The sequence below is a fragment of the Sphaeramia orbicularis genome, unplaced genomic scaffold, assembly GCF_902148855.1.
Source record: "Sphaeramia orbicularis unplaced genomic scaffold, fSphaOr1.1, whole genome shotgun sequence".
Classification (NCBI taxonomy): Eukaryota; Metazoa; Chordata; class Actinopteri; order Kurtiformes; family Apogonidae; genus Sphaeramia; species Sphaeramia orbicularis.
Window position 1 is genome coordinate 222,453 of NW_021941583.1, and position 19,088 is coordinate 241,540.

Consider the following 19,088-nt stretch of genomic DNA (forward strand, 5'->3'; position numbering starts at 1 on the left):
TATTTTTATGAAGAAATATCAGGTTGTTCATGTTATTCATTTTTTAAAAGACAGTTTATAGATGTACATATTTTTATTAGAGCTGAAATGATTAATCAATTAGGTGCTTGAAGCGAATGCAAAAAATTCACGATTCGATTAATCGACTCGAATTGATTGAAGGGAAATATTCTGTCAGTTTTCCTGAATATAAGCTTCTTTGTGCGTCGCAATAAGTGTCCGTGCGAAACACAACAGTGGAACCAATGTGTAACCTCCTCAGACCCAGCTCTGGGTTTTCTGTCCACATTTGTGGACAAGAGTTTCACAGCTTTATACAAAAAAAAACCTGTCCACCACAAAGGACATTCCATAAAAATGTTAAAAAGTGCATGTGATACAACTGTTGCATCAGGATGTTTCCAGTATAGACACAAAAACAGCTGGTACTGCTGACATGTCCTGGGTCTGAGGAGGACAAAGCAGAGGAATGAAGGGAACTCCCCTGTGTTCAGGAGAACTGTGGCCAGATGCTTTTAGAACCATGTCAGCTCTTATTTGTAGAATGTCATTTCACTGACACGTGGGTCACAGTTTGGCGTTGACATTATTTCTAGGTTATTCTGTTCTTATTTGAGCGGTCTGACCCCCTTTGAGCTCACACGGGGTTGTCTGAGGCCCTGGACAGTCCTGCTGGAACCTGACGGTGACCTGAGCGGCCCTTTAAGATGAGCATAAAGACTACAATCCCAGAATGCACCGGGCCGCTTACGGCTTTGAGCGCGTGCCCTGGCGTCAGTCGGAGCAGACCTCGCGCATTCGTGCAGCCAGCCTCGGCTTCGGTTAGAGGTAAGTTTGGATTCCTTCAGTTTTAGACGGCCTCATACAGTACAGTGAATGGAAACATGTAGGGAAACACAAGGGGCCAGTGTAGCCTGGCCTCTGACCCGGTCTAAGCCGCTCTAAGTGCCTCAGTAGGCTGCGTGTGCCCTGTTTGGGTGGACCGACGGGCACGCCTATGAGGGTTCAGCCGCGGAGCGGAGCGCGCGGGCCCGGAGCAGCCGTCAACACTTGGAGCAGCCCGGATATTTTTAGCACCGGTGAAACAGGCCAGCACCGGCCAGCACGAATATAGAGCCGGAACACAGCATGGAACTGACGGCTAACATTAGCAAGACATGGGAATTCAATCCACTGTCTGGGTTCACACAGGTTGAGTCAACGTTAGCAAACAACACCTCACAAGCTAGTAGCATGTGGCTAGGCTAACCTGTGCTAACTGTAGTCCTCCACTAGTCAGTGTGCCGTTAACGGGGCTAAAACTGTGCTAACTGTAGTCCTCCAGTCTATGTCAGTGTGTGAACGGGGCTAAAACTGTGCTAACTGTAGTCCTCCAGTCTATGTCAGTGTGTGAACGGGGCTAAAACTGTGCTAACTGTAGTCCTCCAGTCTATGTCAGTGTGTGAACGGGGCTAAAACTGTGCTAACTGTAGTCCTCCACAGTCTGTGTCAGTGTGTGAACGGGGCTAAAACTGTGCTAACTGTAGTCCTCCACAGTCTGTGTGTGAACGGGGCTAAAACTGTGCTAACTGTAGTCCTCCAGTCTATGTCAGTGTGTGAACGGGGCTAAAACTGTGCTAACTGTAGTCCTCAGTCTGTGTCAGTTGTGTGAACGGGGCTAAAACCTGTGCTAACTGTAGTCCTCCAGTCTGTGGTCAGTGTGTGAACGGGGCTACAAACTGTGCTAACTGTAGCCTCCACAGTCTGTGTCAGTGTGTTGAACGGGGCTAAACTGTGCTAACTGTAGTCCTCCAGTCTGTTGTCAGTGTCTGAACGGGGCTAAAACTGTGCTAACTGTAGTCCTCCAGTCTGTGTCAGTGTGTGAACGGGAGCTAAAACTGTGCTAACTGTAGTCCTCCCAGTCTGTGTCCGTGTGTGAACGGGGCTACAACTGGGCTAACCTGTAGTCCTCCACAGTCTGGTCAGTGTGTGAACGGGGCTAAAACTGTGCTAACTGTAGTCCTCCAGTCTGTGTCAGGTCTGAACGGGCCTAAAACTGTGCTAACTGTAGTCCTCCAGTCTGTGTCAGTGTCTGAACGGGCTAAAACTGTGCTAACTGTAGTCTCCAGTCTGTGTCAGTGTGTGAACGGGCTAAACTGGTGCTAAACTGTAGTCCTCCAGTCTGTGTCGTGTGTGAACGGGGCTAAAACTGTGCTAACTGTAGTCCTCCAGTCTGTGTCAGTGTCTGAACGGGGCTAAAACTGTGCTAACTGTAGTCCTCCAGTCTGTGTCAGTGTGTGAACGGGGCTAAAACTGTGCTAACTGTAGTCCTCCAGTCTGTGTCAGTGTGTGAACGGGGATCTACTAAAACTGTGCTAACTGTAGTCCTCCAGTCTGTGTCAGTGTGTGAACGGGGCTAAAACTGTGCTAACTGTAGTCCTCCAGTCTGTGTCAGTGTGTGAACGGGGCTAAAACTGTGCTAACTGTAGTCCTCCAGTCTGTGTCAGTGTGTGAACGGGGCTAAAACTGTGCTAACTGTAGTCCTCCAGTCTGTGTCAGTGTGTGAACGGGGCTAAAACTGTGCTAACTGTAGTCCTCCAGTCTGTGTCAGTGTGTGAACGGGGCTAAAACTGCCTTCATTGGGTGTAGCCGTTCAGTACTTGGACACAGAGCTAGAAGTGTGCGTCTTGTCTTGGTGGATGTAGCAGTGGTGTTTCTTCTGTTGGTTCTCCACTCTTGCTAACTCTCTAACCTTTCAGATTGTTCCAGTAACAACAGTGGGTGCTTCTGGGGAAGCGCATGACTTGTGCTGTCAGTGTCACTCAAGCGGAGCTGATGTGCTCAGCAAAACACGCCTGCAGCGGATTAGTAAAAAGTTGTTGTAATGTTTTCCGCAGATTCAATGTTATTCATGCCATTTTTTATGCACTGTCCGACGGGGTTTTTTTTAAGTTGAGGTCAGAACGGAAGGCTTAAAAATGCATGTATACGTTAGTGTGTGTTTCTGTAAAACACAGGGACACAGTGGATGTTAAAGAGCTTTTAAGGCTTTTTACGTGTCAATTCAAGTTTTTACAGTGGATGTGCATGTTAGAGTTGGCTTTACCTTTGTTTCAACAGTGTGTCATTATTGCCATGATGTGCATTTTATATCAAAGATGTTTCTAAGACAGTATTTTTTAAATCATAGACAATGCATTGGACACAGAACATCTGATGTTCTGCATTAAGAGTAGATAGCATTGAACTTGTTAGCATCGCCCATCCCTGATTGGGTTTAACAACGATAATATAAAAACAGAATAAACAATAGCATAATCAAACAGCATAAAAGCTTATTCACATCTACTACACATACATTAACACACTCAAAACAAACATGAACAGTAAGTTTCACCAAACAGTATACATTTTATTAGTGGGTACATTCTTGTTTTGTTTTCAACCAGTTCTTAATTTTTTGTTGAAATTTGTTATCAGTTTTATTTAATTTGTTTTGTTTGTCCTCTGAACCCTCCGTATTCATTGGGTGCCTACATTTTATGGAGGCCTGTCAGCATAATCCTTCTTGTTCCCTTCCCACTGTTCCCAGTGTGTTGTAGGGTGAGCCAGGATGGTGGACCAGCCTCTGTGGGAGCAGATAGGATCCAGCTTTGTGCAGCACTACTACCAGTTGTTTGATTCAGACAGAACTCAGCTTGGATCCATATACGTGAGTAGAACAGATCTTGTTTTCATTTAACTTCAGGATGAAAGGTAAGGTTACATGTAGCACATCTGCACCAGGAGTGAGGCCGGTTTTCATGGGCTCCTGAAAGCACTTTTAAGCTGTAATTAAGAACAGACACTGTTAATGATGATAGTAGTGATTATCAAACACTGTATGAAAATATCGACTCCTTTGTTTACCCTGATGTCACAACTCAAAGCATGTATTAAACTCAAAGTATATAAATGCAAATTAATGACTCAGCCCCTTGTTCATTAGTGATACATTGACATAATGTGGAAGGAATGTGATGTTAGCCAAACTGTAGCAAATAAAACTACTACAAAGACAGGATTTGGATAGAATGAAGCTACTGTAACTGAAGTTATTATAATTTTCTGAAACTCAAACTTCAGTGTTCAGGGTTCCTACAGGGTCTTAAAAAGTCTTAAAAGTCTTGAATTTACAAATCTGCATTTAATACCTTAAATAAGTCTTTTAAAAGTATTAAATGTGATATGGTAGGTCTTATGTAATGTTGCCATTAACTTGTTCGCTCTATTGTGTGTAAATGTGTATGTTAAATGTCCAAGCTGCAAAGGAACTAACATTAGTCGACTCAGTTCTTTATGTTCCAACCCCACAATTTTTAATTGAACGTAGTAAACTAGTTATCGCTAACTGCTTCAACACATGTAGTCAGTAATCGCCAGAGAAAATAGACTGTGGGAACTTTAAGGGACAGCTTGCAAGCAAAAAGTAAGCATGAGGAAATGCAAATTTAATAAAGCCTGGCTGGAGGGAAGATCATTGTCCACCTGTTTGACACCAGTGGAGGGGAAGGTGGTTGAAGTTTTCTGCATTTTATGCAAGAAATCAGTTCAACTCGAACAAATGGAATCAAGGCGTTGGAGTAAAGAAATACATTTTCCTAAATTCTAGGAGTCGTGAATTTTTTTGCTAGAATGGTCGTGAAATAGCCATTAAATTGTGTTCTAAGTAGTCTTAAACTGGTCTTAAAAACTCTTATATTTAACTTGTAGAAACTTATAGAAACCCTGGTGTTACACTGAGGTGAACAGTCTTGCATAACTATGTTTCTAACAATGTGGTGTGAATGCTCAATGCTGTACACATTTAAGTTGATGTAAACAGTGCATTAGGTGAAAAGGACAGGCAAAAAAATCTTTTGCTTGTAGCCTATTCCTTTTTTGGTTTTTATGTTTATTACAATTGATCTACTAAGTACAATGATTGACGTAAAACCAAAAGTAAATTCATTTATTCGTTCATTCAATGTAAGTTAATTTTAATAATTACCTTCAACCACACTCTTATTATTTCAATGTAACTGTCCATTCAAACTCCATTTTACAATATACACACATGTACACAAACAAACCAGACCCAGACCAAGCAGCCTCTGAAACCACAACATCAGCAGCTGACACTGAGAAATGAACCTGACAAGATGAGCAGAAACATTAATGGCATCAAATTACAATAACTTTAACCTATCAAACCAACACGTGTTCTGTACGACTCTGTTTATTACAGCGATATAAACCAGTCCTTACTTTGGATTCTCACTGCAGCAATCTAACTCCGCACTGAAAGGTTGTCTTAAGAGGTGAAAATCTGCCAAATCGGCGGCGCAAAAAGACAAAATTAATACATCTATGACATATAGCAGTGCTTCAAAACAGTGCCGTAGCCAGAAATGAAACCTAATTACCGTAGGAACAGGGATGCTGTGTCTGTGTGTTACTGTGCCTGCACTAAATTATAAATACCACCATCCATACCTAAACCATCCCATGGGATTCTGTGGGGAACACTGATCTTGTGTCTAATCTCTTTGTGTCTTTGTTTTCCTCCGTACAGACAGATACATCATGCCTTACTTGGGAAGGACAGCAGTTCCAGGGAAAAAATGACATTGTTGAGAAGCTCACTGTGAGTTTGTTTGGTATCTGAAGTAGCATGTGGTGGATGTTTGTGGTATTACTCGCCTGAGAGAGAAATGGGAGTGGAGGGCAGCACATTTACATCAAGAATTACAACGTGATCATGGCTCATAGGCTCCGTTCACACTGCAACCAAATGGGGCCCATATCTGATTTTTGTGTCCATTTGTGACCTGGATCTGATCTGTTACAGACAGTCTGAACAGCACTCATCTGACCCAGACCACTTCCATGTGTGGTCCTAAATCTGACCCAGAACACTTCCATATGTGGTCCTAAATCTGACCCAGAACACTTCCATATGTGGTCCTAAATCTGACCCAAACCACTTCCATATGTGGTCCTAAACCTGACCCGGACCACTTTCATATGTAGTCCTAAATCTGACCCAGACCACTTTCATATGTGGTCCTAAATCTGACCCAGACCACTTCCATATGTGGTCCTAAATCTGACCCAGAACACTTTCATATGTGGTCCTAAATCTGACCCAGAAAACTTTCATATGTGGTCCTAAATCTGACCCAGACCACTTCCATATGTGGTCCTAAATCTGACCCAGAAAACTTTCATATGTGGTCCTAAATCTGACCCAGACCACTTCCATATGTGGTCCTAAATCTGACCCAGGACACTTTCATATGTGGTCCTAAATCTGACCTGGACCACTTTCATATGTGGTCCTACATCTGACCTGGACCACTTCCATATGTGGTCCTAAATCTGATACGTATCTGATATTTTCCAATGTGACTTCAGTCTGAACGGCCAGGTCGCATTTATTTGACCTTTATGTCACTGAAATGCGACAAACATTCAAACACAGTGTGTGTCTGTGCGGTCTCATATTCCATCAGGACCTCTTGAGTGCATGTGGGTCACTTCAGGACCTCTTGAGTGCATGTGGGTCACTTCAGGACCTCTTGAGTGCATGTGGGTCACTTCAGGACCTCTTGAGTGCATGTGGGTCACTTCAGGACCTCTTTAGTCCATGTGAGTCACTTCAGGGTCACATTCAGTTCAGACTCAAAACTGATGGAAGTCACATTTAATTTGTAATATGGACCAACACAAAAAAGTCAGATTGCACCCAAAAAATGTGAACTGTGCTTGTGGACCTGCTGTGTGAACGAAGCCTTGGAGTCTTTACATCCAGGAATCTTTTTGGAATCTTTTTTCTTTTCCTTATAAGTCTCCTCCATGGTTCATTCAGTTTACAGGGCAGGGTTTGTGTTTCCTGGTGCACGCTGGCTTTTATCAGTATCACATTTAATTCAAATATCACTGTCCAAACTGTCCTGTGCAAAATATATGAAATGTCTGAATGGGCAGTGTATTAAAGAGCTTAGCCCTATGTGATTTATAGAATACATTTCCCAGACAGGTTCAATATAAACCTATAGGCTTTTTATGCAAGAGTTTGGTTGAAGACTGGTTACAAATATTGTGCACTGTCATTTGTGTTAGTAGTTTGAGGTTTCACTTCCTGTCTTTGAAGTGGGCGTGGTCAGAACAGTTGTCAAGGTTGTGTGGATGAATAAATATAGATTAACCCTTAAAGACCCAAACGTCCACCTTTAACCTAAACCATCTACTGATCTGAACTGTTTAATACCTGTTGATCCACTAATCCTGTCATTACGTATCAATAATTGGTGTAAAATACAGTTGTTCATCTTTTCATGGTTATCAGATATGGCCATATTTGGACGGCAAGGGGCTCCGTAGTTACCGTGGAAACACCGTCATCCTCTACAACATTGATTCACCAGTCAAACCCGTGGAGTTGGATCAGTGACAGTGGATGGACACACTGGGGTTTTGACCGGTTATTGATATCTTTGCTGAAAAAGTTGCTTTTTTCCTTCAGGTTTCTTTGTTTTTGATGTCATAACCCTCAACTTGAATCTGAGCTTTTATGGACATTTACGTGATCAACAAATTAAATGTAGGAAAAAAACAGATTTTTATTAAAAAGATGTAAAATTACAGAAGGGAATAGTATAACACATGTGGATAAATCACTAAAGGCTGAATAGCAAGAAAAAAATCATTTACTGGGTCTTTATGGGTTAATAAGAGCTAAAAAAAAAAAAAGGCTTCACATTTTTAGCATAACCAATATTATTTTATTGTCATTATCATTTACTTTATCACCAGTTTTTGTTTCACCTGCTTTTGATCAGATTTGTGTTTCCAGATCACATGAGTCAGTCAGTGCTTAATGCCTGTCACTGTGTCGGCAACATATTAAATTTTCTCCTGCTCTGTTTCCGAAAAATGCTATTTTAGTTCAAATGTTCTGAAGATCTGTGACTTGTGTAAAATGAATCCAGTATTGAATGAAAGAGTCCAGACTGATCTCATGATATGGCGTTGTGTGTCACGCCAGTTCTTATGGCATTTGGCGTGCTACACGTACACATTTCCATCCTTTTGCATGTCATTCAACGCTATTTGATCACGAGTCAGTGTACGCCAAGATCTCAAGTTTACATATCCCTAACCCTTGTTTGTTTGTATATTTATTTATTTCAAATAATCTCTTAAAATCAAACAACAAAGAATTATATAAAAGAAAGTCAAACATTCGAAAAGGAGTGGGATGGTTAACTTAGAATGTCCCGCCCCTTTACTCCATCCTTCACCTACCCTAAATTCCTCTGTCAAATTCATAAGTAACTCAGGAATCCTACACATGTCAGACTGAATTCTGACTATGCACAAAAACACAAAATTGCTGAACATACCAAGGATAGACTGTCCATTTAACAGCAGCACTTCACATCAAAATAAACTCTGTCCTTTCCATAACAGTAATAGTGCACATCAAGGACAAAAATAAACTCTGTCCTTTTCATGACAATAATACACATAACAAAAACAAAAGTAAACTATCTTTTTCATAATAGTAATGCACAAAAATAAACTGTCATTTCTTAGCAGTAATATACTTATCAAAAATAAACTGTCCAATTCATAACCTTTCCCATATGAAAAAACACAAACTCTATTTCATAACAATAATATCCATATAAAAAAAAAACACAAATAAACTCTATTTCATAACAATAATATCCATATAAAAAAAAAAAAAAACACAAACTCCCTGACCCTAACCCCTACCCGCTAATCATGTAGTATTTGACGCAGCTTGAACATACACACTGAAAGCACATAATGCATGCCGATAACGCGCAATTCATGATACCACGGTGAAAGAATTGTTCCTAATCTGTGTCTCCGTTTCCCGCTGGCACTGGAGTGAATGAACCAGATCTGCTGCTGGTCTAAAGGGACAGGACAGTGGACAAACCAGTGTGACACACAAACAGGGGTTCTGCTGTAGTTTTGGGCCCAACAGTGGTATTATATTTTCACTGCTTTTGAGCAATATGTGTAAGCTGACATGTCGACTCCAGTAAAGTATGTGAGGGATAAAGTTACAAAGCAGAGGGCAGCTGTTCCTGGCACAGGGCCAGGGCCAGAATGACTCACCAGGAGGTGACGGGAGGTCACCAAGCTCTGAGGACTCATAGTTTTTGTCTTTATTTACTTATATAATTTTCTTTTGTGTGTTATTCATTCTACTGTTTCAGTTTCTCAGCAGCTCATCAGGACACAGGTGGCAGGAAACGAGAATAGAAACACTCTAAATCCAACTACCCATATTTCCTGTATAGCAGCAGTTTAATAGAATATGACCCATTAGTGTGGAAAAGGGACACGCACACCTTAAGTTTAAAGCACGTTGACTCTACTCTGGATATTATCATTTAATACAGGTCAAACTCATGTTAGTTCAGTTCCACACACAACCTAATCTGATCTAAAGTGGGCTGGACCGGTAAAATCATATAAATAATAGGATCAGAACTGATAAATAATGTCAACTCCAAAATTTTCTCTGTTTATGAGTGAAAAAAGTACAATTCCATAATAAAAATGTTTACATCTATGAACTGTACTTGAACATAACATGAACAACTAGAAAAGCAGTCGGAAAGCACAGACCTCATCAGTCCCACCACCACCAAAATGTAATCCTTTGTTTTTGTGCCAGTATCAAAATTTCAAATGAAAATTTCATCCAAATCCGTCCGTAACTTTTGGAGTTAATTTGCACACAGACAGACCCCTATGAAAACATAACCTCTGCTGTTACACTTGGCTGAAGTAAATATGAACAACCTGAAAATTCTGAAGAAAAATAAGAACAATTTTAACAATATTGCGCTTTCGTTTATTTATTGACACTTGTGCGTTATCAGTTACAGATCACCGTGGATCTACAAACATAAAACACTTAGTAAAAGGCAGAATATTGGTAAAATTCCACATACTTCTCTTGAGACATTCCAGGTTGTTCTTTGTAAAGGGTAAGTGTAAACATTTTTGTGTAATTTTGCTTTTTTTACACCAAAAGAGAAAATTTAGCTGTTTTCATTATTTATAGGTTATTATGGTAGTACTTTCCTGGTCTGACCCACTTTAGATTGAACTGACCTAAAATTACTTTAACATCCTTGATCATTAATATCTTCAGTGTAATTTTTAGATTTCACAAATTCATCCCACGGGTCGGATTGGACCCTTTGTATGTTTGACACCCTTGATGTGGAACATTTGAGGTCAAGTATCTATAAATGTGTTGAATGCTGAGACCTGTGTCTACTGCACCACCACCACCTGTCCAGCAGGGGGCGCTCAACACCAGCAGCACAGGGAGGATCATGGGACAGGATGAGTGAAGCTGTAGGGTGGATATTCAGTTTGTTCTCAAAGCAGTGGGTTTGCAGTGGGTTCAGTGGTTTTATTGGGCTGTTCATTAGTTCAATATTTGTGAAATAAATGTAATTTCACTTTTGGATTCTGCATATGACTTCTACCTATTTAAATATACAAGCTTATCAGCTAGAAGAGGAGGTATGTCATTAATGGACCTGCAAATTTAAAAACAAACAGTATAATGTACAATAATGTAGAGTAAATAAATGTACAAAAGTACTGAGTGTAGACGACGGACCCTTTTCAGTACAACTTCATTAATTTGACACATGACCTTTTACACAACAGACATCTGGACTTTTCAAGTGTATTGTTAAAAATGGTTTCTTCACATTTAGCTGAGAGTCTGGTTTGGACCAGCTCTAAGTGTCATGAGATTACTGTTATGATTTGGCCTTAATATAAATAAAATGTGATTGATTGTATCAAGTTTGACCCTTTAAGGTGTGGAGGCTACTTCACGAATGCCCCGTTTATTAACTAAGGCTCCGTTCACACTGCAGGGAAATGTGGACCAAATCTGATGTTGTCACCCATATGTGACCTGGATCTGATCTGTTAAAGACAGTCTGAACAGCACTAATCTGACCCGGACCACTGTCATATGTGGTCCTAAATCTGACCCGGACCACTGTCATATGTGGTCCTAAATCTGATACAAACCACTTTCATATGTGGTCCTAAATCTGACCCGGACCACTGTCATATGCGGTCCTAAATCTGATCCAGACCACTGTCATATGTGGTCCTAAATCTGACCCGGACCACTTTCATATGTGGTCCTAAATCTGACCCGGACCACTGTCATATGCGGTCCTAAATCTGATCCAGACCACTGTCATATGTGGTCCTAAATCTGACCCAGATGTGATATTTTCCAATGTGGCTTCAGTCTGAACATCCAGGTCGCATTTATCCGACCTTTACGTCATTGAAATGCGACAAGCGTCCCAGTTCTGCGTCCCTCCATATTTCCTTCTGTAAACACAGTGTGTGTCTGCTTGGTCACATATTCCATCAGGACCTCTTTAGTGCGTTTGGGTCACTTCAGGACCTCTTTAGTGCGTTTGGGTCACTTCAGGACCTCTTTAGTGCGTTTGGGTCACTTCAGGACCTCTTTAGTGTGTTTGGGTCACTTCAGGACCTCTTTAGTGTGTTTGGGTCACTTCAGGACCTCTAGTGCACGTGGGTCACTTCAAGACCTCTTTAGTGCATGTGGGTCACTTCAGGACCTCTTTAGTGCGTTTGGGTCACTTCAGGACCTCTAGTGCACGTGGGTCACTTCAGGACCTCTTTAGTCCATGTGGGTCACTTCAGGACCTCTTTAGTCCATGTGGGTCACTTCAGGACCTCTGTAGTGCACGTGAGTCACTTCAGGACCTCTTTAGTCCATGTGGGTCACTTCAGGACCTCTTTAGTCCATGTGGGTCACTTCAGGACCTCTGTAGTGCACGTGGGTCACTTCAGGACCTCTGTAGTGCACGTGGGTCACTTCAGGACCTCTTTAGTCCATGTGGGTCACTTCAGGACCTCTGTAGTGCACGTGGGTCACTTCAGGACCTCTGTAGTGCACGTGGGTCACTTCAGGACCTCTGTAGTGCATGTGGGTCACTTCAGGACCTCTGTAGTGCATGTGGGTCACTTCAGGACCTCTGTAGTGCATGTGGGTCACTTCAGGGTCACATTCAGTTCAGACTCTGAACTGATAGAAGAAGAATATGAACGAGCTCACAACAATCAGATTTCACCAAAAAATCTGAATTGCGCATTCAGACCTGCGGTGTGAACGTATCTTCAGTTTTCGGTGTGTGTTGTTAACTGAATCCAGATAGCCTTATATGGATATTTAACAAAGTTCATGTTTTTTCTCTACATTTGGGTCTCTTGTCCACATCTAATCAGTATTATAAATCCCTAAAAGCCTCCGTTGAACTTCCTGACTGTTGCGTGCAGTGAGTCCACAGTTTTAAGGCCTCCAGGAATGATGGTTTGTCTGAGCAGCTGTAGTTAGTTTAGTTTTGTTAGTTTTATTCACAAAAATATGAGTGTGGACAGATTTGTCTTTTAAATTCAGAGGAACAGTCCCTGTTTAGGGAAACCTCCATCTGGGTGTGGACAGGACCTAAGTGTCCTCAGTCCACATCTGAATGGGACACAACTCGTCCAAGTTCATCTACTAATGGCTGCTGTGGAAGACGTCTATTGATTATTAATTAGATTTTTAAAATTGTGTTTTGATTTTTATTACTTTATTCAGTTATTTTCAAATAACAATTTTTTCTTTGTTTTTTACCCATTTTATAAGGGAACAAACAAAAGTAATCTTAGATGAATAGACAGTGGAAGTATCTTGTTGCAGCCCAGTTAATTTGCGTGTGTCATTTCTAACAGACTTGATGCTTGAGTTGATATTAATATTAATGGGTTTTGTTTTGTTTTTTTTGTGTGTGTGCCAGAGTCTCCCCTTCTCTAAAATAGCGCATAGTATAACTGCGCAGGACCACCAACCAACCCCAGACTGCTGCATACTGAGTATGGTTGTAGGACAGCTAAAGGTACAGTACTGCCTTCACTCTGCTCTCATAAATCACACCATATTTTACAGATCATTTTGCTCTAAAGGCTTCAGCGTCAGATCCGATGTGAATGTGTGTCTCAGAAAGTACATTTCATATTTGAAAGTACATTTACATGACAGTAGACTCACATTTTAAGGGGTCAGTGGTGGTTCAACATTTAGCTACTGAATGTTTTTGTGCAGCTGTGTGTCATTTCACTGTTAATTCACAGAAAAGTTCACACATGGATCAGGTGAATGAAAGTTGTCATTAAAATACTGAACACATGATGATGGAAAGAAGAAAATGCATAGAGGGAAAAAGCAGCAGCTCATGACCCACAGCTTGGGTTGGGTTTGGTTCCACTGGAAGCAGAAGAGGGTGTTTACACTGCAAAAATCTAACTCTGACCCAGTGGATTTGTCTCATTTCTGTTCCAAACATCTGATCCCACTGAAACACCGACAGAATCGCCTCCAGAGGAACTGTACACTGAGACAGAAGAACTGATTTACACACAAGAGATCTGCAACATCTGAGTTACACTGATCTGAACAACAGCATCTACACTGGGTCCACTGGAGGAGGGTTTTTCTTGAATTCAGCAAAAAAAATCTGTAACCGTTTCAATTATTGATCCTGTTACGTTGTAAGAACCATATGTGTCTAGAAAACAAGTCCAACATTTTTTCTGTAAGCATTTATTGTCCTTCAGTACTAAACGGACAGATGAGGTCATCCAGAACAGGATCAAAGACACTTAGATTTGTCTCATATATGTACATGTTCCTTTGACCTGAGCCAAAAATAGAACTTTTAAGAGTTGAAACTAGGGATGCACTGTCACCGATACAAGTATTGGCATCGCTGCCAAGTGTTGGACACACCTATGGAATAGTTGTTTCAAACCAGTTTTACACATTATTCACTTGTGTTTTTGCAAAGGTTTGACTCAAATTTGCTCGACATTTAATGAAAACAGAGGTTAAAGCCACCGTATGTAGGACTGTGGCCCAAACTGGTACTGCAGTCACATTCCAAGTACTGTACAGTGTGACATCCTCTCCTCCTCCCCCCAGGCTAGGGGTTGCCAGATCCTGCATGAACATCTACTACTAGTGTTTCCACTAATCCTTGCCACCACACCATAAATTTCATACAAAAAAATCATCAGCAGACTGATGATACATCAGTGTAATATAGAATAGAACAGGACAAACGTCCTGCACACTCAAATGAAAGTTTGGAAAGATTCAGGAGAAACAGAAAAGGGAAATGAGCATTAGGGTTTCACTGTTACTACAAGACGCACCATCGCTCGCACGAAACATGGAGACGGATGAAAGCAGAGGACGATTTGAAGAGCGACGCCGGCTCTGCCTCAGTCTGACCACCGTAAGAACCACTGAGAGCCGGGGTCACGGCCTCTGCACCCGGTCCCTTCTACCGGGGCCGGGCTGCAGTCTCTTCTCCTGGCCCTGGTGAACAGACTGCTGGTCCAGGACTGGTGAACAGACCTGGTACTGGTGTAGGACTGGTGAACAGACCTGGTACTGGTGCAGGACTGGTGAACAGACCTGGTACTGGTGAACAGACCTGGTACTGGTGTAGGACTGGTGAACAGACCTGGTACTGGTGCAGGACTGGTGAACAGACCTGGTACTGGTGTAGGACTGGTGAACAGACCTGGTACTGGTGTAGGACTGGTGAACAGACCTGGTACTGGTGCAGGACTGGTAAACAGACCTGGTACTGGTGAACAGACCTGGTACTGGTGTAGGACTGGTGAACAGACCTGGTACTGGTGCAGGACTGGTGAACAGACCTGGTACTGGTGTAGGACTGGTGAACAGACCTGGTACTGGTGTAGGACTGGTGAACAGACCTAGGACTGGTGAACAGACCTGGTACTGGTGTAGGACTGGTGAACAGACCTGGTACTGGTGTAGGACTGGTGAACAGACCTGGTACTGGTGCAGGACTGGTGAACAGACCTGGTACTGGTGTAGGACTGGTGAACAGACCTGGTACTGGTGTAGGACTGGTGAACAGACCTAGGACTGGTGAACAGACCTGGTACTGGTGCAGGACTGGTGAACAGACCTGGTACTGGTGTAGGACTGGTGAACAGACCTGGTATGGGTGTAGGACTGGTGAACAGACCTAGGACTGGTGAACAGACCTGGTACTGGTGCAGGACTGGTGAACAGACCTGGTACTGGTGTAGGACTGGTGAACAGACCTGGTACTGGTGTAGGACTGGTGAACAGACCTGGTACTGGTGCAGGACTGGTGAACAGACCTGGTACTGGTGCAGGACTGGTGAACAGACCTGGTACTGGTGCAGGACTGGTGAACAGACCTGGTATTGCAGTCTATATCTTGAACCTGTGTGTGTGTGTGTGTGTGTGTGTGTGTGTGTGTGTGTGTGTGTGTGTGTGTGTGTGTCCATGGTGTGGTCTATATCCTGAATCTGTCCTGTGTGTGTGTGTGTGTGTGTGTGTGTGTGTGTGTGTCCATGGTGCGGTCTATGTCCTGAACCTGTCCTTATGTGCGGTCTATATCCTGAACCTGTCCTTGTGTGTGTGTTCACAGGCAGATAACGACCCCATCATGGGTTTCCACCAGAGCTTCATCCTGAAGAACGTCAACGACTCGTGGGTGTGCACCAATGACATGTTCAGGCTGGCCATTCACAACTTTGGCTAACCCCCCCCCGCCCCCCGTTTGGTGGGCAGGGGCGGCCGTAGTAAAGGGCACCACGCCATGAAATACGGAAGGAACGGGAGGGGGGAGTTGAGGACGGGGGGAGGAGAGGAGGCGCCACTCCCCCCTCCCTCCCTCCCGCCGTCTCATTTAACGCCCGTTCGACGAGCAGATACCGGATTCTAGATGTCAATCACTGAACCTCCTCCAGGTGGGTTCTTTCCAGAGCGCCCCGGCCTGTAGAAGTGCCACGTGAGCCAGCCGACCAATCAGAAGCCCCTGTCTGCCGCCGCTGCGCTGCATGAAGCTGGAGCCCCTCATTACAGTACGTACACTCAAGAAAGACAAACAGCTGACCGACCACCGCCGCTCCAGCCGCGTTCACCACACCCTCTGTACTCCGTTCTGACCCGTTTGTCCGACCGTCGACCGCACCGCTGTTGGCGCCGCCTCGTAGATCCACGTTCGGGCGGGGCGGGCCCGTTGGGCTCCGCCCCTTCGTGCTGTCATTTGTTTTTAGATGCCGTTCCAGTGTCGGCTTTAGCTCCGCCTTCGCGTCCAGCTCCGTTGAGTCTTTTGCACCTGCTGAACTTCACCGTGGTTCATCCACTCGTGTCGGGTTTCGCTTTCATCACAAACCACAGAATCATGGAGGACGAACTTCCACCTTCTGTGTGAAAGGCTGATCCTTCACATTCACTCTCTCTCTTTTTTTCTCTCTCATTCTTTCTGTCTCTTTCTCTTTTGTCTCACGCGTCGGGCAGATAACAACATGGACTACAGCCACGATTCACAATAAACCTGGACTTTTTTCTTAACGCTGTGGCCTTGTGTCTCCATTTTCCTCTGCAGGAGCAGTTGTTGGTCCATTTGTCTGCTTTGTGTTTGTGCTTTTTGACCACGGTGAACCTCGGACAGAAAAGGAAAACTGCCCGACACTGAAAGTATTCACCCCAAAGTGACGGAAAATACAAATGGGTCAAGTCACGCGCCTGTTGACTTTGAATCCAAAAATTAGAATTGAGATAATGATTTCAAACTTTTTGTAGTTCAATAGTAAAACATCTTAAGTTTCTAAATCCATTAAAATTTGTGTCAAAAAAAAGGATTTTCAAGAAAATGACTGAACTTTTTATATGAACTAAGTTCAGTTCCTCTCAAAGTTCTCAGAATGAATAATAACAGAACTTATCATGACTATAATTTGAAATCTCAATCATATATTTCTGTTTTCAGTATAGTTTTATGACCTTTTATACATCCTTTTATCATTATAAAAATCATTTTGTCTGAATAATTGGTGTGAATTGCTTTTTGAAGCATTTGAATATCAGATGGTGCCGATCATGTAGGGAATTTCATTTTCCTCAAAAAACATGTTTTTTTTTTAATCACTAATTCATCAAATGAACTATACCGATGGAAAATTGTGAAAGTAAGTATTTAACCCTCTGCTTAAGCATGGCTTCACTGGAATTTAAGATGATTTTGTCACTAATCTAAAAAAATAGATTTATTTTTTTCCTACAAAACCAAAAATAGGTCTGGACATGAAATGGCTGCATGTGAAGGATTTAACCCTTCACTTTCTATAGTTTTAACTTTTCACATCAATCATTCTGATATTCTGTTGTCTTCATATGGATTTGATAGACATGAAAATGACATTTTCTAGAAAACATTTCCTCTTCATTGAGATCAGAGGGTCGCTATCAGAGGATATTGATGAGACTGAACTGGATCAGTCTGTCAGCTGGAGTGAACAGAACCACAGTGAAGTTCCTCAGAACGGGAACAGTCTGAGCTTCTGTCAGCTTCAGCATCCTTTACTTCAACACCCACAGCTTCATCAGGCCCCAGCCTGCAGCCTACTCCAGCAGAAGCAGTCCATCCAGGATCCCAGCCGCTGACCGGCACCATTGACTCCAGTGTGTGATTTATGCACAAGCGTGCTGTAGATCGAATAAATATTCTTCTGTTTTCAGTGGAGAAGCCACGTCAAAGGCTGAAACGCTCCATAATTATCAACAAATTCCACTTGTGAAACTGTATTTGGGTCAGTATCACTATAAGGAGCCTTTCAGATCCAAATGTCCAAAACAAGTGGAGCGTTCATACTCTGTTTTCAATGTGTTTAGTGGGCTGTAGGCTGTTCGCATGTTGGTCAAACTCCCACATTTTGAATCTATTTACAAGCAAACGAAGTACAAGCCCACCACAACATACGAAACGCAGATGTCCACCCTGTTACCGACAAATACATGGAAAAACTGACAGGTGTGGCTAAAGTGGCTAAAGGCTAATGTTGGACCTGGAGTTGGTGAAGTAGTTCAAGAGGACTGGAAATAATATTAGTTGAACGTTACGATTATTTAATAAAAAAAAGTCAAACCTTGTACTTTTGTGGGTCTCAGGAGTTTAAAGGGACGTTTCTCTTACAGTGACAGGGTGGACAGGGTTCAAGGACGTGTAGAAGGTTAAATATCATTATGAAAATGAAATATAAATGATCAAAATGACTTGTTTTATCAAAAAATTTAATTTAATTACGTCCAAAAACCTATTTAACTTTTTTTTCATGTAAACAGTTCTATGGACAGTGTGATGGACGTGCACAGACCAGGTCCATTCCATCAAAGAACAAACAGGAATAAGAATCCCATTTTCAGAGGTTTAAAATAGTACTGGTATGAGTGTACGTGTGTCCGTTCATAACCCTAACCCAGAACGGGACCAGGGGGTTCAGGTTCTACTGGGAACACCACACTGACCCGTTTGTGTTCTGACATGTCCCACAAGTGTGTTCGCTTCTGATGGACTGTTCCACGTACAACAGGACTGTTCCACTTACAACAGGACTGTTCCACTTACAGCAGGTCTGTTCCACTTACAGCAGGACTTTTCCACGTACAGCAGGACTGTTCCACTTACAGCAGGACTGTTCCACTTACAGGAGGACTGTTCCACTTACAGCAGGACTGTTCCACTTACAGCAGGACTGTTCCATGTACAACAGGACTGTTCCATGTACAACAGGACTGTTCCACTTACAGGAGGACTGTTCCACTTACAGCAGGACTGTTCCACTTACAGCAGGACTGTTCCATGTACAACAGGACTGTTCCATGTACAGGAGGACTGTTCCACTTACAGCAGGACTGTTCCACTTACAGCAGGACTGTTCCATGTACAACAGGACTGTTCCATGTACAACAGGACTGTTCCACTTACAGGAGGACTGCTCCACTTACAGCAGGACTGTTCCACTTACTGCAGGACTGTTCCACGTACAGCAGGACTGTTCCACGTACAGCAGGACTGCTGCACGTACAACAGGACTGTTCCACTTACTGCAGGACTGTTCCACTTACTGCAGGACTG

General features: G+C 42.7%; 1 protein-coding gene across 1 annotated transcript; it reads left to right on the forward strand.

The window, feature by feature from the left end:
* The first annotated feature begins 760 nt into the window (after nt 1-760).
* On the forward strand, nt 761-16,525 carry LOC115416264 (nuclear transport factor 2). Its single transcript, XM_030130011.1, has 5 exons — nt 761-828; nt 3,572-3,691; nt 5,573-5,644; nt 12,900-12,998; nt 15,597-16,525. Exons 2-5 carry the CDS (start codon nt 3,593-3,595, stop codon nt 15,708-15,710), a joined length of 384 nt encoding a protein of 127 aa, XP_029985871.1. The 5' UTR covers nt 761-828; nt 3,572-3,592; the 3' UTR covers nt 15,711-16,525.
* The last annotated feature ends 2,563 nt before the right edge of the window (nt 16,526-19,088 follow it).